Source organism: Fusarium tjaetaba (genome assembly GCF_013396195.1).
Source record: "Fusarium tjaetaba strain NRRL 66243 chromosome Unknown NRRL66243_c0000018, whole genome shotgun sequence".
Lineage (NCBI taxonomy): Eukaryota > Fungi > Ascomycota > Sordariomycetes > Hypocreales > Nectriaceae > Fusarium > Fusarium tjaetaba.
This window is the reverse complement of record NW_023501214.1, coordinates 1-27,325: the sequence shown is the minus strand read 5'-3', so window position 1 is coordinate 27,325 and position 27,325 is coordinate 1. Positions and strand designations below refer to the sequence as shown.

Sequence of the window (27,325 nt, the reverse complement as noted above, 5' to 3'; positions counted from 1 at the left end):
TGCTTGCAGCGACTGACATCAACCACCCTCGCAGGAACTCGATTTCTCTATTCTCCAAGGCGCAGGACGCTACGCTATGGGTAGATGCAGACGGCTCAGACTTCCGAGTCTGTCGGTCACCAGAAGGAGAGGGTGTTCACCCTTGCTCATAAATTAACAGGTGAGCTATGATATACCTTACAGTACTGTACTGTCTTGGATGTATGTACGCAGCCGTTTGTTGCAACTCACACCCCCAAATGCTGCTATTCGACGGGCGTCAAACGGCAATGAACTGATCCGGCAGAGTCCGCCCACACGCTATTGGGGGTAACCGTTTCTATATCAGCGCTTGTATGGAAACTTGTGCGCCTCGATCGAGCTGTAGCCGGGTCGATGGGCTCTCTGAGAGACAGGGGACGTATAGACCCTGGACGTATCTAAGATCGGAGAAAAAGATCGAGGTTCGGAGTGGACTTGTCTCATATCACATACGTATTTAGTTAACTTAAAAATAAAAAAGAGAATGGCTCGATGGGTCTGGTCTCGTTAGATCTCGGATAGTCCCTTGTTGGCCTTCCTTGATTCGATATCCCGCCGATCTGAAGCGCCTCGTTTACAGATCGTCTGCGGTGTTTGGATGAGATCGTGTCATGATCAAGTCATTCGATCTTGGAGCTTGAACCCTGGTCCTTGGATCCTGGCCCGAGTGCCCTGCTTCGTCCCGTCAAGTCCAAGCTAGACTCGCTCAGCTTATCTCGTGATCCCGGATTAAGAGTTGATTGCGAGATTGAGACGCTGGAGAGGCAGGCTCAAGAGTTGAGTCCAGGCTTGCCAAGACGTGTGCTTGCAGGATATGGTCGCTCTGAACAAGGGTGACCCCTGACAGTAAGCACATAATGTTCTATGGAGTCTGGCTTTTGATTAATTATTCGAACTTGTTATTACCGTCGGTACTTGGATAGACAGAGATAACAAGGTCTCTCTACCGTGTAAATGCTGAAAGGCCAGACTGGACGATGATACTGACATTTGCGCCTGTGCAACACAACCGCATATGCATCTCCCCCAGACCGGTGAGACGGGATACAGCATGAAAAGCGCTTACTTTTGTATGCAAGCGGGCGGAGCATGCAAACGAATGAGTGAACGAGAGAGGCATGGCATGGCATGGCATGGCAATGAATGACGATCAGAAGAAAGAGAACACGGCATATTTTTGGGTGAGACAGATCTCATCGTTTGCTGCTGAAGCTGCAGCTGCAAGCCCGAGAGAAGTCATCACATCACATCGCATAGCCTACAGCCAGCCACTCACTCCACTTGTCGCCTCAAACTGTCTCAACTCTTGGAAAACGGGAACGGGCCTGAAAAACTATGACCTCCTCATCTTCCAAAGAAGCCATGATCTGATGCTCCATGCAAGCCTCGAAATCGTACAAACGGATATTGTACTATGCTGTTGCCCGTTCGTATTGTTGTCTCACGCTAATGCACATACAAACACATGGATGTTCCATATTCACAACGCGCTCTACCAGGTTTTCACAGAGGAAACATGATTGCGGTGCTGCAGCTTATTCTCTCGTGCTCAGTTGATCAGTTCAATTCTCGCTGATTCCATGCCATGCTTCCTCCTGCGGGTTGCTACAGGACGAGGAGGCGGGGAAAAAAAGAAAGAAACGCTCTGCCATGGCCTGGTTTTGTAAGACAAAGGAAATTGATAGAAGAACGGAAAAAGAAAAGATGAGAAAATCTCGAGTTTCGTGAGTCACGCTCGAGTTCGCAGTATATTCCGATCCCCCGCTTGGACCTTGGTCAATCTTTCGGTCCATTGTCCTTTTGGGATAGCAACTCGTGGTTCTTGTGTCCGCGTGTGCTTTTGGTCGTTGATCTTGCAAGGCGGAACAGCTAATAAGCTACCTAGTTCACTATTAGCATGCTTTCAAGATAGGAGTGATAGTCTAATACCTCTAAGATAGTCGATCATAGCTCAAGTGGCTATTGAAGGTCGAGTTCCGTATTGTTAAGGCAACTCATGCTCAAGTCTGCTTCTTGTTCTACGCCTTGTCACCACCGCCTGTATCCTTATCCTTGTCCTTGTCCTCTTCAGCCTCTCCCTCCTTCTTCTCAGCAGCCTCGACGCGGGCGACGGTCTTATCGCGATGGAAGTTTGATTGCTCTCTCTTATTCTTGGCCATCATACCGGCACGGGAGAGTGTCTCGATGGTGGTTTGGTCTGTGAGGCCGAGGGTCATGCGGCGCAGATCCTCGCGGGTCTGCTCGCTCATAGTCTCCTTCTTCTCCTCGGGTTTCTTGTTCTTGTTGTTGTTGTATGCCATGATGTATACCTTGCTTAATGATAGTTGATGTATATATCTTGTAGTAGTAGTAATAGTCAAGTGAAGCTCGAGATGTTGATGAATTGAACAAGAACAAGAAGAAAAGTGTCAGTCGTGACGGTCAGTCTCAAATAGAAGGAAAGTCGTCAAGAAGGAGCGAACGGCGTTGACAATAGAGTCAACTGCTTCATTGAGGTTTCCTATCATTGACGCAGCGTTTGCATCGCAGGTCAATAGGCACCTCATACAGAGATAAAGAGAGAATAATAGCATCAAGCACAATAAGGAAACGAGACAGAAAGTGAACGAGCGTTTGCTTCAATAGCCAAAGCAGGCACGGCACTCACTGCTGCATTCATTCAACCTAATAAACCATGAGCTCATTCAACTACAATACTCTAGAACTTGCTATAGCTTCTGCCAAGAGATATATCTACAAATTCATGGTTGAGAGGCTGTAGGATGTGCAACGTAGTAAACCACGGAGAGCCCGATCATATCAACAAGAGATGCTTTGAGTGTTCAATTTCTAGTTTATTATTAGGTTCCGATGACAACGGCCAATTCCCAGTGTTTTAGACATGATTTATTATTAGAGTTAGATGACAATTGTCAAATCTTAGTATTCTAGACACTGAAATGACCGTGCAACACGCCTTGTTTAATGCGTGCGATGCTCGACCATTGAGTTTTGTGCACGGCAGGACTCTCAAGTGCAATGTCACGTACAGACGATAATAGTCCGATGTGTTCGTGCTTGAATCATAAGTGATGTATTAACTATCTATAATTGCTCTCAATCTGAGGTCCCAAAACCTGAAACTCCAGACATCATTGTTGACTAGTCCCTCTATAGTCTTTGTATTTTCATGTCGCGTCTCAATATACTCCAATAGAAATAGTTCGCAAGTCGCTTCCTGTGCCGGCAGGACGACCGAATCATGCTCGATATGTACAAAATGCAATGGTAGAAACCCAGCAGTCAAGCGTGTGTTTGCTGACTGGGTACAGGGGGAATATGGGTAAATGCTAAGCGCCACCCATGGTCATAATGAAACCCAAATGCAAGTAAACGACGATGCCACCTTGCGAGGTACAATCCAAGATTCCATTTAAATAGTCCCAAGGCGACTATGGTTCGAACTTCGACTTGACCTCTTCTTCTTCTCGGCCACCGGTCGAATCTATCTTCTCGAGTGGCTTATCGTCCACCTTCTGAGCCTCGGTAATGGGTTCCTCGCAGATTGAACTTTGATCTGCCCAGCTCACGGTCCTCTTTCTTCTCTTGGGCGTAGCTGCATTCTCCTCTATCTTGTCTTGCACGATCGCATCTTTGTCCTCTGGGCTCATGGTGTTGATACTCGTACGAGGAAACTCGGCGGATTCTCGAGTCGGCGTCATTGGTGGCCGACTACCAGAGTATCTCGATGCTTGCATACGCAAGGAGCTAGTTCGCATGCGACTCATTCGTGATGTGTCTCCTCTGTTCATGTCGGCATCCCACTCTGCAAAGTCTTTCGCACTCCACGACGCACGGTGGGTACGGCCACTTCGAGGCAGACTGTTGACCGAGTGACGACTCGAACCGCCACTGTTTGCCCTGCGTCGGTTGAGTGGATGTGCTGGATGAGAAGGGATCTGCGAGTTTGAGCCCTCTACCATTGGGGACGCATTGCTCTGGGTATTGCGTCGAACGTTGCTAACACTGAAGATTGACTTGGATAACTCCGCAAGCTCATCCACTTCGTCTTCCTTGGGCTTTGATGTACCTGCTCTATCTTCCATGTGTTCGAAATACCTTACTCGCAAATCATCGATCTTATCTGGGAAGTCCTCGCGGTTACGAGACAGAGACATCCACGTCGATATCATTCCGAGGACGATCAGGACCAAGATGGCTGCGGTAAGGAAACACTGAACCACAAGGATGATCATGCCAATAGCTGTTGCTGCAACGCGGCTGAGGTCGAGGGTTCTCAAGAATGCGATTGAAAGGCCCGTAGTGATGATCTTTGAGATCGATAGTAGCCAAATCGCTGCTGTCGTATTGCGAGATCCTTCAAAAGGCCTCAGTTTGATGATAATGACCAAAGCGACGATTTCAAAGACAAAGAGACCATAGACCTGGGCCAAGGGGCTTGCTCGACCTCCACCGATAAAGCATGCTCGGACAAACTGATATGCTAAGTAGACCGTGAAGAACCACCACCGAGAGAGTCGATATCGTGCCGAAAGCCAACCATAACGCTTGATGTAGGGCTCATCTTGATGAACCTTTGGTCTTTCAGGGTTCTTGTCGACAAATTTGATGCGGCGAATAGGCAGACTGGCAAAGAGGCGCGGCTTGTGAGCCTGTTCCTCCTCGCCGATGGAGCTTGCGAGTGTCGTTGCCACAAATGGGATCTTCTTAAGGACCAACCCTTGCTCAAAACGAAGCGTATCAGATACGACCTCATACTTGCCTTCACGTAGCCTAGATGAGCAAGCATATGCTGTTAGGCCAGCAAAGCCCAAGAACATCACGAAAATAACTGCAGCAATAGCAGTCGGACCCGGCGGACCGTTGATCGAGAACTGGAACATGGCCAGTGTCATCATGACGAAGAAAGCGATAAATAGTGTTCGAAGTAGGCCCGCGGCTATGTATCCGACCCAATGTGAACGAAAGAAGTCAAAACCATCGGACTTGATAAGCTTGAATTTATGACACAACTCAAGGACGAGCTTGGCCGCTGCCACGAATAGGGCAACGGCCGCTAGGACAACAAGGAGCCAGATAAGCCCAATGATGAAAGCGTCATTTCGAGGGATGCCAACCACAGACAGTACACCGGGGAAGCCAGAATAGTCGCCTGGGAGTGGCATTCCAGGATTTCGAGGCTCACCAGCCCAGTCATAGTCATATGGGTTGCTGGAGTTGAAGTCGTGGCGACGGGTCAACGAGTGGACAACACTCTCGAGTTGGGGAACAGAGCGTCTTCCAAGGCTTCTGCCAAAGATCTGCTGCGCAAGACCACCACCGTTGTTGATGGGGACCGATCCTGCAGAGCCAACTTGACTGGCGTTTCCAGACACGCCAGCAAACGGGCTAATAGCATCAATCATGTCGAGGCTTGCAAACATGCCAGCAGTCCATGCAAAGTTGCTCCACCAGGCAGGAAGCAGGGCAGGCCAGTTGACAGATAGTGCCCCGGAAAAGAAGATCGATTGAAAGGTTTCAAAAATGATCAGAATCGAAAAGGAATGGGCGTAGTGCATTCTTATATGCGGGATCTGAACGCCATAGATCGCTGTTGTAAACGAGGCCAACACCGCGAACACGGTGAAGGCTCCCAGTATTGATCCCACGATCTCAGGCTGTGAAAAGGTCCTTCCGTTACTCATAGTAGCCTGGAAACACCCAATTTCTGTCTGTGTTGAGTTGGCAAAGATCCGGATGCGCGAGTAGCCTTCCAAGTCGGGGATGTTGAGAGCAATTGACGGAATTCCTGCAATGTCATTGGCAGATATTGAAGTTGTAATGTATGCATCGATGAGTTGACCGGCCTTCAACGGACAAAGGCTTGTGACGTTTTCCGCACAAGGGTCGTAGGTTTTGTTAAAACGCTCTTCTCCATATACCTCAATAGAAAGATGCACTAGAATCTGGTTAGACTGATCAAGCAGGGCGTAATAAAGTTTCGCAACGTACTCATGACACTTTCCTGGCGGATGTTCGTGCTTCCATAGACGTGAAATGACACAGTGAGGTTATCAGAGTAATAAGCTGTGTCGAAACCCGTCACATTGAAAAGACTTCCGTCATTCAGACAGTCGTCAAAGTCACCCGTGTATAATGATGGTGTCCGACTAACATCGAGCCGTGGGTGGAAAACTCCATTGTCGCCAGTTCCGTTGATATAAACCTTGTCTTGTGCGCATACAGTTGGGATAACTCTTAGAACGGAGAGAAGGCATGATAATGCCGCCAGAGGTCGTTGTGTCGCGAACATCTTGACGATGATATGTGGTCAGGGGGTCGGAAGAAGCGGAACGCGGGCAAGCCCGCCAGGGCGGTCTTTACGATATCGTCGTCAATCTCTTCGGTTCAAATATTATCTTGGTCCAGAGAACGGAGTATGTCACGTTATCGAGGAGTTTTGGTGGTAGAAATTCGGTCGATTCAGGCATGTAGATCAGGAACTGCAGGTCTCAGATAGGAAGTTGATGTTCTCGAGCAATATTTCGACAATTTCGCATGCGGCTATAACGGCGTAAGAGGGTTTCGGCGCAAAAAGGTGAACGCAGCGTTATCGAAGATCGAGCATACAGAGGTTGTTCTAGGCAGAGGAGGGAGAAGAAGCCCAGTTACGCGCGGGAGATTAAAGCTTGGTGTTCTTTGTGCCAATGCAAAATCTCGTGTTTGATTGACGTAGGTGTAACCCCCCAAGACTTTTTGAGAGACACAACAGTGGCGCAGCGGCCGGGAGAAGCCACTAAAGATCGGCAACCTCGCGACCTGACAGACGGGAATTTAAGGTTGGCGCGGGATGGCAGCTGCAGGGGTTTTAATTAGAAAGAAAAGATTCGAGATTTAATTCGCAACAGGCGAAGAATGCGAGGTGTTGGATTCGAGAGACTGAACTGATTCTACTCGAGTCAAAAAGAGAGAGATAACGACAAATTGAGACTAGAGCAACCATTGAATCTTGGTAATGTACGAAAACAGGGAAGGTTGGGATTAGATCTTGGAGAAGTCTGATCCAACCACATTTTCTGGGCATGCACTAAATTTGGCGTGAGCAGTAGCGAGAATACTCTCAATTTACCAGGCCACGCTTATCGTTTTTCGGTATCTACTTCTATCACGACATGTTCTAGACCGACCAACCCCAGGCAAAAGTCCTTCTGAGTATACTCCGTGCAAAAAGGGAGATACTGAGTGCAGAGCAGTAAATTCACTCAAAACGCTGCAATCGACTCACACCGAAACTTCGTTCTGAGTACATACTCACTACACGACTCAGTATAGCAAGGTTTTGCCCGCTGTCACCGGCTTCTGGCGTCACCATCGGGGAGTTGGCTGTTATCGATTGGCCAACAACGCTTCTCCAAAACTAAAAATCAAGAGGCGGGGAATTGTTTTTTCCACGTGTCGGGCTTGCAACGATTGCCACTGTTTTCTGCAACTTGGCAGCTCTTGGACTGTCCTTTGATTGGGGAGAGCAGTGAAAGTGATGCATCATGACAATAGCGGCTACAGAACGTTGCAAGTGAAGCCTTCTGTAGTGTGCTCTACAGAAGTTAGCCTCAGGGAGCAAGAAAACACGAGACCTAAGTTTGGGTTGATAAAACAAACTCCACAAAAGGTATCCCAAATTTATACCAAGTTACCTAAATCTTTTTATCAGTTAGGCTTAAGACCTGTCTGTTACCCCAGCATCCGGATAATTGACTGGAATCATGTGCCAAGTTGAGACAATCTATGGCAAATTGTCCTTCATTCCAAGCAAGAGAGCAAGCAAGCTATCCCACTGATGTTTCGGTCAATGCCGCTCTTCAAGGCGCAGACAGCATATTCGCAATACTGTAATTGGCCTTGTCCAACAATGCGAGGCCTGGTTCTCACGGTGTATGATTAGCAGACGAGCAGCTTCAGAAACGGGCATGTCTGCGTTATATATAACCAGCTTTCGGACCGTCGCTCGCAGCTTTGACCCAAGCAATGACTCTTGGCTTCCTCATCCACCTTGAGGTGCCAGGTGTAGTCAAGGTGCGGGTGGGTGAATGGGGCTAGATCGTGGGAATGGGTCTTGGCAGACGATTGCGACTAAATGCCACAAAATGAGGCAAGCTTGTCAGCTGCTGCCCTTCTCCGGCATCTTCAGTGTGTACAATTTGATGTACAATATCCAAACGGGTGTTCTGAGCTCATTTTAGATCACCAAGGGTGTTGCCAAGAACAGACTATGTATGCTTATCTCGAGGGAGAACTCAATTGTAGAGAAAATCAGTCAGTAAATGACAGCACCTCACACCCAAAGAGCACAATCCCACGGGGTTTTTACAGGGTTCCAAAGGGTGCTTTGCGAAGCTGGACATGTTGTCCAGCCATACTTCTGTTGGCCTCCCCTGTCATCAGAGACTCTTGGATCATGACCAGATCTCAGAGAAGACGAGTGAGCCGGATTGGAAAATTTCGATGTTTGCCCTGTAAGAGAAAAAAAACCGATCTCCAAAATAGAGATTTACTTCCGCGTGGCCTTGCCGATCAGTCAACCCTCCAAAAGTGTCGTATCAACGTCACACAATTGCGTGATTACTAAGATAAGATCTGATCCATCATGACTGAGGGGAAGTGAAAAAAGGCGTGCTTCGTCTTTTCCCCATGTGCCGGGCGATCGCCCGGTTCTCGGTGAAAACTGAATAAAGACACCCCAGCAACCGTATAGATGCAAGGCTAGGGAGGATCAGGATCAGAGGAGTAATTACATTCTAGTGTTGACAGAAAGACATTATGTTTCAGATGTTTTAAACTCAAGTGTCCTCATGACAAGACAAGCCAGCTTGAACAAGATATCCGATAGAGAACATCTTACAAGTCACGATTCTTCTTGGAAGCAAGCTATTAGTGGATATAGATGTAAACCGTGGGTTGCATGTGGATGGATGGGTGGTCAATCGGTCATGCCATGGAACATGTCCGTTGAATCTATTTCGTTGACCCTTGTGCTCAAAACGGGTACTGAAGCGTAGACAGGGGGTTAAAGAGGGACCGTACTGCAGATGTAGCAGCGCTTCAAGAGTTTCCTTGCCGCTTCCAAGGTACCAGGAACTGAATTGGTAATGAGAGATTCGAATAGGAAACTGATAATCCATGTTGTGCATCTCGTTCCGCTTTGTAATCGCATTTTATTGTGTTGCGAGTTCCGAGCATTGTAGACATTTCTTCAGCGTGTAACATTCAGCGCCTGTATCTCAACCCATTGCAGGGCTGTAACAACTGCAATAACCTCCTCGGAAACAGTAGAATTCACTCAAGTTTCTCATCATGATGCCCCCATGCGCTCCAACGCCGCCGAGAGCGATGCTCCGACGACCTAGTGCCGCCTTGTCCGGTCACTTTGTCTCTGATTGGCCTTCTGGGTCGTCGGCGGCATGTATAAGCCTCAAGCTCCGAGCACGTCATTGAGAGCTAAAACCACGACCCCATTGTTTTTTTTCCTCTTTTCGAGGGCGAGGATACGTTCAGAGGATGAGGATTGGGTGCATTGGCCGATTTCGTCCGTTTTGCCTATGGAAACGCAATTTTTTCTTGCCTTACTCGCTGCAATCATACACACCCCTCCAGTCCAATTGACCCCAGTAATAAGGGACGGGGAGAGGGGACTAATCATGACAGGGTGGATGTAAGAATTGGATGGATGGATATTGTGGTGGATGTGGTATCCGTAGTCTCGTAGTGGATGGGCTTGAAGATCGAGGTACTTTTCTATATCCCGCTGGGTAAGGTAATTCGATTTAAAATCAAAGCACATCCTTCTCTCCTACTATCCCATTCTCATTCTTCTCGTCCTCTGTTTCTGGTCTGTTCGTCGTCGTCCTTCTCCGAGTAACACCTGTGTAGTCGTTGACCCCCACGATTGCGTGCTCCAACTTCTGTTTTCTTTTACAAAACCCCGAGAAGCGACTCGGTTTTTGGCATTGTTGTTCATCCTCCTTCCTCCTCAACACCACAAAAACCTCACATCACAATGGCTAACACTCCTCACGGTGGTGTCCTTAAGGACCTCTTCGCTCGCGACCTGCCTCGCCAGGCCGAGCTCGAGGCTGAGGCTCAGAAGCTCCCTGCTCTTACCCTCAGCGAGCGACACCTTTGCGATCTCGAGCTGATCCTCAACGGTGGTTTCTCTCCTCTCGAAGGTATGCGCCTCCTGATTTATTCGTGAAGATCTTTTGTCCCCCCCCCGCTGTGATGATGGGGGGTTGACTTCGGTGCCCCGCCCCCGCATCTTCCGACTCCGGCGGGCGCTTTGCGACGGCGGCGATTCTATCATGAGTGAGAAAGAATAGCGATTGACTGGTGTTTTAATAGGTTTCTTGACTGAGAAGGATTACAATGGGTAAGTTGCACTGTAAAATCATTCAATTGCTTCGTTCATGAGCTAACAGAACTCTCTAGCGTTGTTGAGAACAACCGTCTCGCTGATGGCGCCCTCTTCTCCATGCCTATCAACCTCGATGTTGATCAGGCCCAGATCGACCAGCTCGGTATCAAGGCTGGTGCTCGCATCACTCTCCGCGATTTCCGTGACGACCGAAACCTTGCTATCCTGACTGTCGAGGATGTCTACCGACCTGACAAGTACGTGATCATGGCTGCTCCCACTTACATGGGGCATTGGTGCTAATACGGATGCAACAGGGTCAACGAGGCCAAGAAGGTCTTTGGCAGCGATGATGACACTCACCCCGGTGTCAAGTACCTCTTTGACACCGCTAAGGAGTTCTACGTTGGTGGCAAGCTTGAGGCTATCAACCGTCTCGAGCACTACGATTTTCTCGACCTCCGATGTAAGTCACTGGGAGCAATTGAGACGCAACATGAGACTAACAGTGACCAGTCACTCCTTCTGAGCTCCGCGCTCACTTCAACAAGCTCGGCTGGCAAAAGGTCGTCGCTTTCCAGACCCGAAACCCCATGCACCGAGCTCATCGTGAGTTGACGGTCCGCGCCGCCCGCTCCCAGCAGGCCAACGTCCTGATCCAGCCCGTCGTCGGTCTCACCAAGCCCGGTGACATTGACCACTTCACCCGTGTCCGTGTCTACAAGGCTCTCCTGCCCCGATACCCCAACGGCATGGCCGCTCTCGCTCTTCTGCCCCTCGCCATGCGAATGGGTGGTCCCCGCGAGGCTCTCTGGCACGCCATTATCCGAAAGAACCACGGTGCTACCCACTTCATCGTTGGCCGTGACCACGCCGGTCCCGGTAAGAACAAGCAGGGTAAGGACCACTACGGTCCTTATGACGCTCAGGTCCTCGTCCAGGAGCACCAGGAGGAGCTTGGTATCAAGATGGTCGAGTTCCAGGCCATGATCTACCTCCCCGACTCTGACGAGTACCTCCCCATCAACGAGATCCCCGAGGGCACCCGCACCCTCAACATCTCCGGTACTGAGCTCCGACACCGTCTCCGAACCGGCAAGGAGATCCCCGAGTGGTTCTCCTACCCCGAGGTCGTCAAGGTTCTTCGCGAGGAGAACCCTCTCCCCGCTGAGAAGGGTTTCACTGTCTTCATGACTGGTTACCAGAACAGCGGAAAGGACCAGATCGCTCGTGCTCTCCAGGCTACACTCAACCAAGGTGGTGGTCGCCCCGTCTCCATGCTTCTCGGTGAGAACGTGCGACACGAGCTCTCTCCTGAGCTTGGCTTCACCCGCAAGGACCGTGACCTGAACATCCAGCGCATTGCCTTTGTTGCCTCTGAGCTGACCAAGGCTGGTGCCGCTGTCATCGCCGCTCCTATTGCTCCCTTCGAGGATGCTCGCAAGGCTGCCCGCGACCTCGTGGAGAAGTCCGGACCCTTCTTCCTCGTCCACGTTGCTACTCCTCTCGAGTTCTGTGAGAAGACTGACCGCAAGGGTGTCTACGCTGCTGCTCGCCGTGGTGACATTAAGAACTTCACCGGTGTTGATGACCCCTATGAGACCCCTGCCAAGCCCGACCTCGTTGTCGACCTTGAGAAGCAGAACGTCCGATCCATTGTGCACCAGATTGTCCTGCTCCTTGAGAGCAACGGTCTCCTCGACCGCCTGTAAATGGTGATTTTGGAGGAATTATCTCGGGATTCAGCCGAGGGAGATACCCGCAAGCTACATCTACCTACCGCTTCGATGCGCATGGGTGGCGTGGCTAAAAGCAGCGTCGTGGTATGAGTATTTATTGTACCACTCGCTCTACGAAAATTTGCAAATAACAGCGCAAGTGATAAACGGAATTGGCGTTAATTTGAATGAGACGGGATGGGGAAAAGAAGCGCGAACATCGATGAATTAATTACATCACGTTCCTGGATCAATTAGACGACGAGAAAGTATCGGCATAGCATAGATTAGGATCGATACAATGAAGATCATGATGAAACTATTTTCAGAAGCGAGCATATGCAAGTGATACGTGGGCTGCGTACTCGGCGGCCTATCACGAATGACAGTGTGACGGTGGTCAGTTGTGTTAGGCTGTGAATGGATGTTGCAGGAACTCGTGGCAGTTTGAGCGCTTAATCAATCGTTGGTTGAAGGATTGGGCAGCACCGCTAAGAGTTGAGTGAGTGAGAATATGGGCCGTTAAGATGGAGATTGATGCGTGGCAGGCAGCGGTGGATAGAGATGAGATATTACTTCTGAGTCATGTGAAGAATCTATCTAGTCCAGCACAGGTAGGCAGCGTTTTGCATTCTTCAGAGAAAGGGATCAACACAAAAGCCTCTGTCACACATTCTCATGTTCTAAATATGACTTCCATGTACTTCTATCAGGGGGTCACAGGCGGTTAAGATGTTGAAGGTGGTTGGTCGTCATTCACTCTGTGCCCAGCCTCCAACCTCGCATCTACAGCACTCCCCTGTCTACGCCTGTAAATCTCTTTTAATGGGTGTGGCCGTGCTCGGCTTCGGTTTTGTTCAACAAAGTTGGGCTCCACAGCAGAATTTGGGGAACGGGCCTTGTGAGAGGTAAGAAAACTAAAGGCCTCGATCCGGAGTAACAGAAATACTCAAGCAGGTATTACATAAAATTGATCAACCATATGACTGAATATTTTTGGCGCCTCGACTAAAGATCAGAAGATTTCTTGCTCCCCAAGGGCCGGGCCACGGGAGACGGGATAAACGGGAGCTTCCATGATCGGGCTGTGTAGAGTCAAGATTGCGTATGCGTTTATGTGTTTGTGGTGGCTCTGTCAATGACGAGAAATTGAAATTGGTGGTGATTTGCTTGTGATTTTTACTGGTTTTGGTGTCGAAGCCTGCCTCTAGAGGTTGACATCATCTTCGAGGTATCCGTAGGTCCTACAAGTACAGTTTCAGTTGATCACCGCCGTTGAATTTACTCCCTAGCAAAAGTCCAAGCTTTAGGTTCCGATCCCCTATTAAACGAGTTTTTAAATCGCAGGCTGGGGAGCTAATAAGCGACTCTAAATCAGGAAGCATTGAGTTCATCGCCCGCATTTCATTACAGCCGTGCTTCTGACGGTGAGAAACAAGAATTGGATAGGGAGAGGAATGAATGATACTGCATGGATGTCTTGAGGGTCTTTCTGTCCTGCCTTAGTGCCTGATTCCTTCTCCCAGAACCTGACCTGACCTGAGACCTGGGCTGCAGGGAATGAACCAACCAAGCCGGGCCTGACACTGCGCTTAGGTAGCTTGCTTCCATTCAATGCGCCTCACCTCACACACTTCTACAGCCAGTACAACCATCCATTCCCCTCTTCACGACTCTCCTTTGCTTCGCTGTAACCAAACTCGCCCAACATTACGACTATTCTCACTCTTATAGCCTGAATCTCACTTTGCTTAACCCTCGCTTTCTTACTTGTCATACGCCGATATCATTATCGACTCCTCCTTGCGCCCACTATTCTTGACCGCTTTCTTGAACTGTACACCCTTGGAATTATCGACGACAATCACGAATAACCGCAAAATCACCAGCCGCCATACGATACTCTTACCACATCTCCATGGTCCACCATGTCCTCCAAGGACCACGACCTCGAGGTCCCAGCCGATGAGCGGCCGCGCGATAAGCCAAGACGCTCTAAATCTGAACGAAAGGACCACAAAGATCGCGACCGAGATCATGATCGGGAAAAGCATAAGGACCCCGACCGCGAGCGTCGCCGACACCGCACCTCACGATCTTCTAGAAGCAAGCTCAGTGAGGTGAGCGACACCGTTTCTCACACATCTAGTCGCCGTCACCGTCACCGCAGGGAAAGGGACAGCGACGAGCATCACCACCGCCATCACCGTGCAGCTTCGACCAGTGACTTGGCCAGCTCAGACATGGCCAGGACCTCAACAGCTGCCACCTCTATACTTTCTGATCGCATCTCAATGCCTTACCCATCTTTCAGCAAGGCACACAGTAAGGAGGCCATCGTTAGTCGCGACTCTCTGTCTCTTCCTCGCCAACGTAGTCCCAAACCGTCTACTCCTGAACCTACGGATGCTCCAAATACCGAAGATTCGAGATCCCCCAAGGGTTCTGACAGCGGCAAGCCTGATGTGCCGCTCAGTCCACCCCGAACTGATCTTGATGCGGACAAGACAGCAGTGAACGAGGAGACACCAGAGGATACAGCCAAGGAAGAATATCCAAAAGAGGAAGCCCCCGAAAATGAAACGCCAAAGGTTGAGACACCTAGAGAGGATACCCCAAGGATCCGAACGCCTATAGAAGAACTCCCAGCAGCCGAGGCTGGCCTTGAACAGCCAAAATCAAGAGTGTCAAGTTTATCTCGCTCGGCATCCCGAAACGAGGAGCGCTCCCGTGTGAGTCGTCGGTCCGGAGTCTCGAGCCAAGCTACCTACGTCAAGTCTTCATCGCGCCGCTCTGGCGACAAGGTTCGCCGTTCTGATTCCCGGGCCTCCAGTTCTTCTCATCGCTCTGTTCACCGAACATCATCTACTCGAAGTCACAGAAGGTATGATGTCGATGGAGCATCTTCTCCTTCAAGTGCTCAGGATTCATCTCCCAGGACACCAACCCAGGCCCCGTTCCCTCATGGATACCCGGATGCCAAGCCTGAGACTCCCTCAGTCATCGACGTCCAAGATGTCGACTCGAATCTGCATTCGAAGACGGCAACGCCTGCGTCTGCTTTTGGTGCTGCTCCTCCACCTCCACCACCTCCTCCCCCTCCCGCGCTCGATGTTCACGATATGCCACGAGTCGACTATTTGCTTCAGAATGGTGGCCTGGCTTACACAGCCCCCAAGAATTTCCTTTCTGTTCTACCCCGTCAAAACGGAAACCGACCTTCAAACCCACCTCTAGTCGGCACAGACACTCTATTTGCTCCCTTCCATAATCTATTAGACCAGTACAACACAGTACTTAGCAAGCAGGGTTCAATTGCCGTTGCTACCGGACACCGTTCTGTTGCTCGCAGGCTGTTAGACCGCCTCGAAAATGTCTTTTCTCGCGACCTGCCCCCCCATGGCTGCACTTGCATCATGTGCGATAACCCCCATGAAATTCACGATGGTCTCAACTGGGGCGATGTGTTGGAGTGGGTGAGCGGTCGGATTGACCTCCCTCAGTGGCCGCCTTTTGATCTTGCTGAAGTTGGCACCAAAGCGGCTGAGATCTCCGGTGACAGGCCTCCTCGACCTCAGTCTCCTGTCCAGCTGGACCCTGATATTGCGGAGGAGTTTAGGGAGCACTATCTTCGGCAGTCGAAGAAAGTTCGCTCTGCTGTCGATCGATGGCTCTCAAACACTGGAGAAACACCAGTGCCACCCCCCCAAGATGTCGACGATGAGACATTGTCCTTTGCTATTCTCACAAACCTTGACCCTGAGGACCGCCCTTACTTTAACGCTATCATGACTGGCTCGAAGGAGTTGAAGTCGTCAGTTCGTGCTCCTACACCTGGGCATCGACCACGAACAGATTTCCTCATTAAGACCGGCCTGGCCCTGCAGCGACTATACAGACTGCAGCAAGTGCCACGAGACGCTGAATCGGCTACGTATCTGGTTAAGAACCCGCATACGCATGATCTCCTCGTTGCACTTTCCAACATCAACAATTCAGAGTGGGAGATTCTCATTTCTGGACGCTTCGACGGCTTCCTCTGGTCAGGAGCTGACGATGATGTGCCGCAAACTCCGCTCAACGAATCGCGCGGACCGACTCCGGCCAGTGCCTATTACAATACCCGAACACTGAGCCCCGGACCTCGAGCTTCATCGTCGTTCAGTTCGAGAAACACGACTCCTTTTTCGGTCTACTCACGAGGTACAACACCAGCCTCTTTCGTCAGTGTGAACACCACAGGAATGCCCGGAAGTCGACAGGCTGTCTCAAACGATGAGGAGATGGAGATGGCAGCCATTGCCGAGATCGAACGAGAGATCTATAAGGGAATGGAGACTTTGGAGGATGCCTTCGAAAAGTTGCATAAGAAGGCCGAAGTTGTCCGGAATGCACTGCGTCAGCGAGGAGCTGCTTTGATGCAGAACCTGCAGAACCGCCGTCGCATTGACGTGCTCTCCGGTCCCAACTCTGGAAACTCCCAAGCTTCGGGCTATGAGCGCCCGGCTTGGGCTGGCGAGAGCGATCGTGATCCTGGAAGTGACGATGACTGGGCATTTGATGATGTCGACATCATGCCTGATGATTCGGCCAGTAACATCAGTAGTTCGCGACACCGACGACCTAAGAGGCGTACGGAACGACGAACACCTGCACCGATCAACGAAGAGGATGAGGATTGAGCGTCAGACTACGATACCCAGAACTCCATGGCATGATGGGGGAGGATTATATGAATGACGACAGAAACGTTTGAAGGAAGCGCATCTTTTCCAGTATAGAGGTCTCGAAAACCAGTCCAATGACAATTGTCACGAGAATATGTTTGATTCAATAACGACTTGTGAGAGCACATCAAGATGTTTGAGATTATTTGTCAGATACCACGCATGTATTCCCAACGTTGGAAAATGGGGACTACGCTATACCTCGACTATGATTGGGGAGGTTTATTTTTATTTTTTGCTTTGCTTTTACTCATTCTTGCTATGTTGTTTTTACTGCCTTGTTCTGCGGTGGGAAAAGAAAGACCACAAAGGTCTATCATGAAGAAAATGAAAGGCCACTCGCTGATGGTGACGAATTTGTCAAAATTTGTTCAGAGCTGGGTTTTTCTGGCCCAGGGCTGAAGTATTTGTGGGAGTCTTGTTCAGTTGGTGGATGTCAACAGGGAGGGAGGGGTTCTGAACGTGAAGGATGCTTGGGTCCGGTCGTTGAGCAAGGACAGATGATAGAAGGATATACCTCTGGCAGATTTAATAATTGACAGGTGGAGATAAATGACCTGCTCCTTTCAAGATCATTCATGCAGTGACTTCATAACGGTGAACGCATGGAAGCCTCTATGTAAATGGGCGTAATTTGTACAGGAGAAACAGTATTTCTGAGCCGGGCATGTCTTGTGATGCCTCATCGTACATTAACATGTCATCACGGCTATACCGAGACAGCTGCTATTTACAGCTAATCATAGCTCGAATCCATGAATAATCATTCACGCTCATTCCTTTCCATTCCGTACAAAACTCGAAGCAATTCCCAGCATTTCATATAAGAATTGATGAACAGTCCAATCGATTCTCTCCCCCTTTTCACCTCCTTTCCAGTTCCTGCTCCTCCCTTGCGTATATTTTTCTTAGTCTTCATTCCCCTTCCCAATACCCCAAGCCACGCGTCTTGGCAAAGGAGATCAGTGTCCATGTGCACTGAATTGAACATGAGGCTGAGATTGTCTCAGCCACGTAATTATACAAAAGATCTACCCCAGCAGAGTACGCCTGAAAATCTTGGTCCCTTGGTCGCTTGTTCCTGTCAGCAAAAAGAGAGAGGCCGTTAAATATTACAACGAGTTAGGCGTCAAGTAGGCAAATGGTCTCAAATGACGATAGGTCCTCAAACCGTGGTCTATTAGCGAGAAAAGAAATTTTGGCATTCGAGAGGGCACCTCTAACTGTAGAGAGACTCCAGGAGGTAAATGACGCCAAAGATAAGGAAAGCAGTGGCACCGCCCACAGTGACTACTGAGTGTTAGCTCATTTGGTTCAACAAGAGGATAATAGACTGTTGACTTACCAACTTTCAGGCTGACTCGGCCGGCAATAGCTCGACCACCAATAACAGCAACACCAGTGCAGATGGCATGACCGCACGTAGCACCCAAGGTCACCCACCAGTAATCCTGACCGGCTGCCATAGCAATAGTAGCAATTTGACTTCGATCACCCCACTCGCCGAGGAAGGTCATGATGAAGGTCTGAACCCAGGCAGGACTAAGCAGCAGAGAGCATAGGTTGGTAGCACCCTGAACAATGCTGGCAACAGCGCCTGAGCGCGAGCGAGCATCTCGCACAGGTGACTGAGAAGGCGATCGAGGAGGAGACATCAGACGGTTGCTGGGTCGAGACCTGCGGCCGCTGCCATTCATACCCATCTCAAGAGTGTAAGCCGACACAGAGTCGCCTCGCTTTCGGCCCATCTCCTTTTCCTTTTCGGCAAGCTCTTGTTCAACCTCGTGCATCTCTGCAGAGACACCCTCGTTGGGGTCCATCTGCATACCTTCTCGCAGCAGCTTCGCACCGAAAACGAAGAAGAGGCCAGCAGCGAGGAAACTAGTGACACGCTTAGGGATGAGAGTAGGAACAGCATGGCCCAGAACAGCCGAAAGAACCGTCATGACAAGGAGAGCACCAAAAGCAGCAGTGAACACAACCATACGGTCGTGCTTCATAGCCATGAGAGCTGCAACCAAGAACGTCTTGTCGCCAACTTCAGAGACCAAAATCATGGTGAAGGATAGCACAAAGGAGTGGAATGGCTGGATAAGACTCTCGTCATCATGATGTCCATCGTGTGTCTTGCCTCGGCTCAGATCGATGGGCTCAGTCTTTGTTGCTTCTGAAACGGGTTTGTTCTGTCCAACGGGTCGGTCGGGAAGATCGGCAGGTTTCTGTATAATTGTTAGCTGTATTCACGACACTACAGAGGGCAGTATTTGCTCACCTCCAGTCCCGCAGTGTAGTCATGCTTATCGCCATTGCTGATAACGGGCTTCGCAGCTTTGGGCACAACGTCTTCTACCTTCGCACTGCCAGTGTTATCGCCAAGCTCCTTGGCCTTGTCCCCACCAGAAGCACGAATCTTTTCCTCTTCACTGTGCGGCAGAGGAGGCGCCTCCTTAGGTGATGAGGGTTTCCTGAAGGTCTCCTCGCCAGCGATTTCCTCTTCAAGTTTTCGGGCTTTGGACCTCTCAGTCACACCGCCTTCAGTTCCAGTGGTGCCTTCTTGGGCATGGACTCGGTTAGTGTCGAACATGACACCATCATTGGTTTCGGGGATCTTTTCGCCATCTACGACAGTCGGGTCTTCGGGTCGGCCTTTCAGTCCAGGAAGGGAATCCGGGTTGCTGTCGATTTTGGGAGCAGCTTCGGTTCCAGTCTTGGGTTCTGTGCCAGCTCCAGCACCTGCTGATGCACCCGTTCCAGCTCCAGCTGCGGCTCCGGCTCCGGCCCCCGAGCCAGATCCTGCTGCAGTGTCGGAACCAGCTTCAAGGGCCACTTCAGGGGTCTTCTTGTGATCATCTATTTCGATAAAGGGTCCGTGGTGAGGCTTTCCGTCTCTGCCATCAACGGGGGCATATTTCGTTGGAATATCATGACGCTTTACGCCAGCCTGGGGCAGGCCATCGGTCTGTTCTGTAATCGCGGCTCCTGGGGCAGGTAGGTCGGCAATATCATTAGAGGCGAGCGCATTCGCTACGGCAGGGAGGAGGAGAAGGACCAAAGGCGAGTGTGTGGTTCGGATCTTCATGATGGGCAGTTGGGATCGTTGTTGTTAAGTTCAAGGAAGAGAATCGATCGTCAGGTCGCAAAAACTGTCGGCGGTCGAGGCCGCAATTCAAAAGGAGAAACAGAGTGTCGAAAAAGGATGGTTGATCAGTAAAGTTTGAAGCTGACAACCTTGCGACAATCGAAGTCGCGTGTAACGTAGCGTAGGTAGAATAAACTTTGCGGAGATAGCCTTGATGCTGACTTCAGACAGTTACAGACAGACACCAAAGGGAATAAGAAAGGAGTCTGTTTCCCGCAAGGCGATCAACGGGCGGAGCCAAGATCGAGCTACGCGTTGACTACTTGATTTCAAGAGACAAAAAAGGGAGCTGCAAGGTTGGAACAGGAATGAAGATGGAGGTTTGGGTGTTGAATTGGATGATCTGGATTGGCTTGGATTTACATAGGGGCAACCAAATGGAAGATCCGCTCCGTACTCGATACGATGGAGGAAACTCCTCTCCCTGCTTGCTGCCCCGTCTAGCCCGTCCCAATAGCTGCAGCCTTGAACGAGCCTAAAATAATGGCTACAGGGGTGTCACCCTGCTGAAGGAGGACCCTAGGACGTTCAAGTTCTGTGGCGACGTGGCCCCAGCCGTGGGGCGCTAAGCCTTATGTTGCCTAGAGGCCAAGTATTTTTACTCAAGCTTCAGGGGCCGAAGTGGCATTTCCATGATGCTAAACAGGGGGTTTACTCATGTACAAATTCAAAAGAACAACACTATTCATTTGCTTGCTGCAAGCAAAAAGCAATTTCCTGATATTAATATCATCAACGGCGAGTCTCGTGCTCTCGGTAGGGACTCTTAGACATTGCGTCCACTCACGAATCGTGGCACCATAATTGACACCAATTCATTCCATTAACTGAATCTTGGGCTGTCGTTGAAACCACAAACACGAGCTGCCAAGCAGCATCGGATGTCGGCAATAATATTCTGGACCTCATAGTTGTTTTGGACCATTGAGGCAGGGGAAAAGTTCTCAGTTGAACGCGCGGAAGCCCATCGTTTTGTCACATTCTTGGCTTACACCACATTGATATCATGCTTTTCCAACGAAGTCTCCAAGCCGTTGCTGCGTCTCTTATAGAGCACCTTGGGTCCGCCAATCATGGTATTAAAACGAGAAATACTTGCTTGATTGGGGATGCCATTTCTTCGCGTCCATGATGCTATTGTGAAAGGACCGATTTATCTGCTCAGGCCTAGGGGGGAAGTCTGGAGAGTCAGGCACCGTAATTGCTTTGGGAGGGACGCTCATTGTTGTGATGTCTCTGTGCCCTCGTCACCAATAAACGAGATATCTCAGTTGCGACTTATCAATGTACACCTCGATTCACACCCTGTTCAACCTTTGAGACGCCCTGAACAACTGCGATCATTTATGGACTTTTGCAAGAAGCTGGACGTGGAAAGAATGGGCGAGTTGTGTCTTGGAACGCCAACAAATCCGATATAGGCAATGGATGAGTGAGCTGAGCGAATTATTCCGGTCCAGTTAGGTGTAAGAGTCATATATCACATATTCCAGTGAGTTAGGAATATCTTTTCCTGGTTTTCTTTTTTCTGTGCCTTTTGTTAACATATTGGTCACACTTCTCTGTAGCACGGGGTCAATGTACACATGTTTAGTAGGCGTCGTCAGATTGTTTGGTGTCACTTCTAAATGAAGACTGTTGCAGCTCTGGCCTCACACCGTTATTAAATAGGCGCTATCCTCAGAACACTATGTGTAACTTATGTATCTTTTGCTGATGTGTCTAAATATGCTTGATATCAAAACACGAGGTTATTTTAAACTCCAATTTGCCAGAATCCGAGTCCAGGGTAGCTCATCGCGGGGCTTATCTTATCTCCGGTTGATGTCGTCACAAGCTCCGGGAGCTTCCCCATTCTAAGGTAATAAGTCGACTTCGCCCAACAGATGCAAGTGCCTGTCTTTGAAGCATCACACTCATCGCATCACACTCATTGCATCATTGATATTTATTAACCCGCCGTGATCTCATGAAGAACCGCATTGCCTGGAGCTCCCATATACCCTGTAGCATAGTTACTGTATCTTTTAACAACCACATTACTTATATCTTCACCGTATCGCCCCGCCAAGCTCTCGTGCTTAGCAAGCATTCTTTATCTTCCTTGATCTCGACCTTCACACGATTCACCAGATCTCACCGACTTGAAACATGGCGCCTCTCGAGGGTGAGAGGAGTTCGCAACCGCCCTCAGCGGATGTAAGTGACGAAGAGAACCGTAATGAGAGCACACGTGAATCATCGGAGTCACCGGCTTATTACTGGCCAATGGACGAAGACGAAGACGAAGCCGAGGATGAGGAAGACCCAGACTACGAGGATGAACCCGATGAAGAAGATGAAGACGATCTTCAAGGTAAGTTCAACCCGTTGCTTGAGTAATACCAAAATTCACTAATCGTATCATATAGGTACTCGTGACATTGAAATATTGCTAGAGAATGGAGGTGATGACGACGATGAGGAGGAAGACGAGGACGAGATCGAAGGCGTTACTGACAATCAACGACTCGTAACCATTGTACGGAGTAAGTCTCGGCTTTTCAGCGATCGTGAAAGACTTGACTGACACTGGGGATGAAAATAGCCGGTGCTAGAACAGGACTACTAACACGGAGACAACTTATTGCCTTGATGCAGAGCCCCGATCTTACCAGTGTCTTATTCCAAGATAATCCTGGGGACGACGCCGAGTTCTTGAATAACTGGCCTTTTAATCGGCGTCTAACACCCAAGGACCCGGATCGCTTCCCGAAAGTGCCAAGTGAGCAGGGCTTGAAGCTTATGCGATCAGGAGCATTTGGTGCAAATGACTACAACCCCAGAGCAAAGAGGCACCTTGCTGTGAGGATGCTCGAGCGGGAGTTGGCCCTGGGGAACCGCGAAGATCGGATACGAAATATTGCTCTTATCAACCAGGCATGAGCCCAGACCTTCCTATCAAGACGATTTGACTGACAGCGTCCAGAGTCTACTACCAAAATCAAGAGCCGAGAAGATCATCCATTTCGATGACCCTGTGTATTCCGGACAGTTTTCGGACGATGGAAACTTCTTTTTTGCCTGCTCTCAAGACTTCAAAGTACGAATGTACGACACCTCCAGTCCATACAATTGGAAGCATTACAAGACAGTCAGCTACCCATGGGGACAATGGACACTCACAGATGCGTCATTGAGTCCTGACAACAAATGGCTCGCGTATACTTCAATTCAGAGTATGGTCTCCATAGCTCCTACAGATCCAAATGATACTGGAGATCCCTATACACTGGATTTAGACAACGGTCCGTCGCATGGATGGCACGGGCGACGCGGCTTCGGTATCTGGTCTGTCAGGTTCTCAGGCGATGGACGAGAACTGGTGGCTGGAACGAGCTCAGCCTCAATCGTGGTATATGACATTGAGTCTCGGAGAGTTCTTCACCACGTTCGCGGCCACTCGGATGATGTCAACGCCGTGTGCTTCGCTGACAAGATGTCACCGCACATCCTTTATTCGGGTTCCGACGATACAACGATCAAGGTCTGGGATCGGAGAAGCATGGGCGATCACCGAGAAGCTGGCGCTTTTGTCGGCCACATCGAAGGCTTGACATACATCGACAGCAAGGGAGATGGACGCTATATTCTCAGTAACGGAAAAGACCAGTCAATGAAACTATGGGATATAAGAATGGCCATGTCGACCGATCGATTCAACGAACTTGATCCGACAGCACATGCAAACACTAGTGGCTTCGATTACCGGGGTGGCATATATGACGACGAGGACTGGGATGTGCACCCCCATGATAATTCGCTCGTGACTTTCCGAGGTCACAAAGTCCTTCGAACTCTTATTCGATGTCACTTTTCACCCCCGATGTCCACTAACTCACGATATGTATACTCAGGCAGTACTGATGGCAAGGTATACATTTGGAATATGGATGCGAGCTTGGCTGGAATCATAGATGTGAAGAAAGCTACCATGCGCACTCGTCCAATGGATAATCGGCACCGCTTCTATCATTTCGATGAACCAGGCAATTGGGGCACTTGTGTCCGCGATGCAAGCTGGCATCCCAATGCCCCTCTCCTTGTTGGTATGTTCCCCCGTTTTCGCTCCAAAACATTAGCTAACATCAGCAGCGTCTGCTTGGAATGGCTACAACATGGCAAGAGGAACTTGCACGCTGCATTCGTATAACGACAACGTGGATGATGAAGGAGAACCACCGATGGGCCAGAGTGTCAACCACTTGCTCAAGGAACAGCCTGAGCTATACCAGAACTCAACATATACAAATGGACTGCGTTTAGGGTAAGTTTGCAAGAAACAGCGTTGGATATATTTTGTACAGTTGGTCAGTTTAGCCAGCAGTCTTGTAAAGGATATCTCTCAACCCCATGCAAACCGCGCCTTAGACGTGAAAGCACATCCTTCTCATCCTCACGGCGCTCGATCGAATTCCAGCGTAAGAAGTGTGTCGCGTGCCCGCCATAATTTCATTTAACTCCGCCCCAGTGAACGTACTCGCAGCAAGAAAATTGTTGTGATCGCCCTCGCGTCCACCCCCGCTGTGCGGGTTTTTGGATTGTCAAGTCGCCACTATCCAGAATCTCTTTATCGCCTGATCGTGTGATCGTTTATGCGCTACCGACGAGAGCGTGGTTGAGGGGGATGTGCACTAAGGACATGTTAGAGGATGTTGCACCTGAAGGAAATTGGATATCATACCCAGCTTGACAACGTAGCCAACAGCGCCCATGATGAGGAAACCAACGCCAACAGCCTGGCAGAGGCGTAGGAACTCCTTCTGGTCAGCTGCAGAATGGTATGTTAGTGGATGCAAAAGATGTGAGTGCGCAATGAGTCGACATACGCTTGGTGCATCGTCGCACGAATTGAACTCCGTCCTTGACGAACTCGGAGGGAACCTCGAGGATCTCTTGAACCTGGTCGGACATATTGTGTGTGTGTATGGGGAAAAGAAAGAGGAGTTATTAAAATTAGATGCTGCGAAAGAAGATATGTAGCTTCGTTGAGTAGAAGAAAAGCTAAAGTCGTCGAATTGAATCGGAGTCGCGAGGGGTTGAAGAAAGGAGAGTTGAAGTTTAAAGGGGACTTCTTTTTGGTGGTGATCCTAGCTAATCTAATGGACAGCACAGCTCTGCTCTCTGGCCTCTCCTCTCATGCGACGACGTGTTAACAATTACCTTATCTAATTTCCAATTCGGGGCAAGACCCGGGCCGAGAGATGACCCGGGTCCTCGACCTGAACTTGCGTGACAGTTACATTACAGTGGAGCCAGATGGCCTGTGGAGAAGGAAGGCGCTGTGCCTGTGCCTGTGCCTGCCCCTCTGGGAGCAAGAAAACACGAGACCCAACTTTAGGGTGACAAAATAAACTCTACAAAAGGTATCCTAAACTTACACTAAATTTATACCAAGTTACCTGAGTGTTTTTATCAGTTAGGTTTAAGGTCCTAAGTTTTATTTCCTAGCTGCCCTCTTTCCCAGCTTATTTCCCTGGGTCCCAAACGCGCAGGCGCTAGCAGGTAGACGCCAGCTTCCGCGAGTTGCAGTCCATGCTTTCCGTTTGCTTGCGAAGCTCTTCCCCAGAAAAGAAAGCGTGAAGCTCTCTTCTTCCTTCCGTCATCCGCTAACCTCTTTTCCTTCATCTTTCCATCGTCCTCCACTCTCACAACAATTCTTGGTCCAAGTTTCAAAGTATTTCTCACACTCTGAGTACGACAAATTGCCTGCTCAACCCGCCTTCTTTGCGATCAAGCTTGGAGCGCGCCAGAGCCTGATTTCAATCGTCGACCAAAATCGACGTTGGAGCACGAGCGTTGGGATCACTAACACACGCAGATCCCTTTAGCTAGGCGATTCTTCGCGAAACGAGTCCGATCGCGATTGTTTCGATATCGAGGTTTGGGAAAGGAGGGCATTGATCGGGCTGACGGCATCCTCTATTACATTGTTCCCCATCTGTATCTGAGCGCTCGCTCGGAATATCGGGAGCTAGACAACGAGGATTGCAAGCACAGAGCTTCGTCCTGAGTATCGCATCTTTGAGTCAAGAACCATCACATCAGGGGTTATACCTATCATAGGGCCCCAATCTTGTTACGAGGAGTGTACGTATTGCAAGCTTCCAGTCCAATTCATTTCTCTCGGGTGTACAAGGCCTCTGAGTCTTGCGGGCGGCGTTTGTTAGCGATGGAACGTTCAATGGCTGATAATTTATGTGTAAAGACCAGAGGCCAACTCTTGTATCTCGCAGGCAGCCTAATTATCACATTTGACAATATCCTCATTACTCCCAGATCCCTGCACGGCATTAACCTGTGCCAAGTACTTTAAGTCGGTAAAAATGGCTGAAGAAGACTTCGAAATCGATATCTACGGCGATGAGAGCAACGACCATCAGCAAGATGACCACCGAGGCGATGACAATAACCAGGATCATCACCAAGGCGATGATCGAAGGGATAGCCACGGTGACCAGAACATGGAAGAGTACCACGCCGACAACCAACACCATGCTGGAGGCAGCCACAGTTCAAGTCATCATCAAGCACATAGCTCTCAACAGGGGACGAAGAGGAAACAGGAGGATGATGGTCGACCAGTTGACCAATCTGCGACAACTTCGCTCATGATCTCGGAACTTAACTGGTGGAACACAGATGATGATATTCGAGGTTGGGCGCGAGAAGCCGACTGCGAAGATGAGATTAAGGATATCACCTTCAGCGAACACAAGGTCAATGGCAAAAGCAAGGGGTACGATTCCCTCAGCTCCAAGTGTCGGGACCCAGATGACTGACAGATTTGTAGCCAAGCTTACATCGAGTTCTACTCGCCCCAAGCATCTACAGCCATTAAGCGGCGTATTGAACAGATCATAGCCGAAAGCCAAGGGGCCCAGAAGAAGCTCACATTGACCTACTGGGCCAGTACCAACAATCCTTTCAAGACACTACCCAAAGATGCCCCTGCCAGAGGCAAGGATCAAAATCGTGCACCATCCGGTTCATACAACAATGACCGAGGCGGCGGCCATATGGGTGGTAACTTTGGTGGTGGTTTCCGAGGAGGAAGGGGTGGAGGCTACAACCGTGGTGGTATGAACCAAGGTGGTTACAACCGAAACTTCAACAACAATAATATGGGCGGCTACAATAACATGGGAGGTGGTTACAATGGACCTATGGGTGGCGGCGGCGGCGGTAACTTTGGCTTCAACAACCGCGGAGGTATGATGGGAGGGGGCATGCGTGGTGGCCCTGGTGGCATGCGAGGTGGTCGAGGAGGCATGATGGGTATGAACCCTATGGG

General features: G+C 49.8%; 8 protein-coding genes across 8 annotated transcripts; 4 read left to right on the top strand and 4 right to left on the bottom strand.

Moving 5' to 3' along the window:
- Positions 1-2,039: 2,039 nt before the first annotated feature.
- Positions 2,040-2,321, bottom strand: FTJAE_718 (uncharacterized protein; the record flags this gene model as incomplete). The annotated part of the gene is made up of 1 exon (XM_037353870.1): positions 2,040-2,321. One exon carries the CDS (start codon positions 2,319-2,321, stop codon positions 2,040-2,042), a length of 282 nt encoding a protein of 93 aa, XP_037212120.1.
- Positions 2,322-3,452: 1,131 nt separating this feature from the next.
- FTJAE_717 (calcium related spray) lies at positions 3,453-6,313 on the bottom strand (the record flags this gene model as incomplete). The annotated part of the gene is made up of 2 exons (XM_037353859.1): positions 3,453-5,959; positions 6,013-6,313. 2 exons carry the CDS (start codon positions 6,311-6,313, stop codon positions 3,453-3,455), a joined length of 2,808 nt encoding a protein of 935 aa, XP_037212119.1.
- Positions 6,314-10,054: 3,741 nt separating this feature from the next.
- On the top strand, positions 10,055-12,120 carry FTJAE_716 (sulfate adenylyltransferase; the record flags this gene model as incomplete). The annotated part of the gene is made up of 5 exons (XM_037353848.1): positions 10,055-10,223; positions 10,396-10,423; positions 10,483-10,665; positions 10,726-10,874; positions 10,925-12,120. 5 exons carry the CDS (start codon positions 10,055-10,057, stop codon positions 12,118-12,120), a joined length of 1,725 nt encoding a protein of 574 aa, XP_037212118.1.
- Positions 12,121-14,054: 1,934 nt separating this feature from the next.
- Positions 14,055-16,808, top strand: FTJAE_715 (5-methylcytosine g t mismatch-specific dna glycosylase; the record flags this gene model as incomplete). Its single annotated transcript, XM_037353837.1, has 1 exon — positions 14,055-16,808. One exon carries the CDS (start codon positions 14,055-14,057, stop codon positions 16,806-16,808), a length of 2,754 nt encoding a protein of 917 aa, XP_037212117.1.
- A 1,264-nt stretch (positions 16,809-18,072) lies between these two features.
- On the bottom strand, positions 18,073-19,932 carry FTJAE_714 (GCR1-dependent translation factor 1; the record flags this gene model as incomplete). The annotated part of the gene is made up of 3 exons (XM_037353826.1): positions 18,073-18,143; positions 18,199-19,072; positions 19,126-19,932. The coding sequence occupies 3 exons, from the start codon at positions 19,930-19,932 to the stop codon at positions 18,073-18,075; spliced, it is 1,752 nt and encodes a 583-aa protein (XP_037212116.1).
- A 2,211-nt stretch (positions 19,933-22,143) lies between these two features.
- FTJAE_713 (WD repeat) lies at positions 22,144-24,491 on the top strand (the record flags this gene model as incomplete). Its single annotated transcript, XM_037353815.1, has 6 exons — positions 22,144-22,348; positions 22,404-22,520; positions 22,580-22,856; positions 22,912-24,080; positions 24,127-24,298; positions 24,347-24,491. 6 exons carry the CDS (start codon positions 22,144-22,146, stop codon positions 24,489-24,491), a joined length of 2,085 nt encoding a protein of 694 aa, XP_037212115.1.
- Positions 24,492-24,624: 133 nt separating this feature from the next.
- FTJAE_712 (transport Sec61 subunit gamma) lies at positions 24,625-24,945 on the bottom strand (the record flags this gene model as incomplete). Its single annotated transcript, XM_037353804.1, has 3 exons — positions 24,625-24,665; positions 24,716-24,802; positions 24,861-24,945. The coding sequence occupies 3 exons, from the start codon at positions 24,943-24,945 to the stop codon at positions 24,625-24,627; spliced, it is 213 nt and encodes a 70-aa protein (XP_037212114.1).
- Positions 24,946-26,357: 1,412 nt separating this feature from the next.
- Positions 26,358-27,325, top strand: FTJAE_711 (heterogeneous nuclear ribonucleoprotein HRP1; the record flags this gene model as incomplete). The annotated part of the gene is made up of 2 exons (XM_037353793.1): positions 26,358-26,770; positions 26,825-27,325. Coding segments are annotated over 2 exons (914 nt in total), but the record flags the coding sequence as incomplete, so codon positions are not given.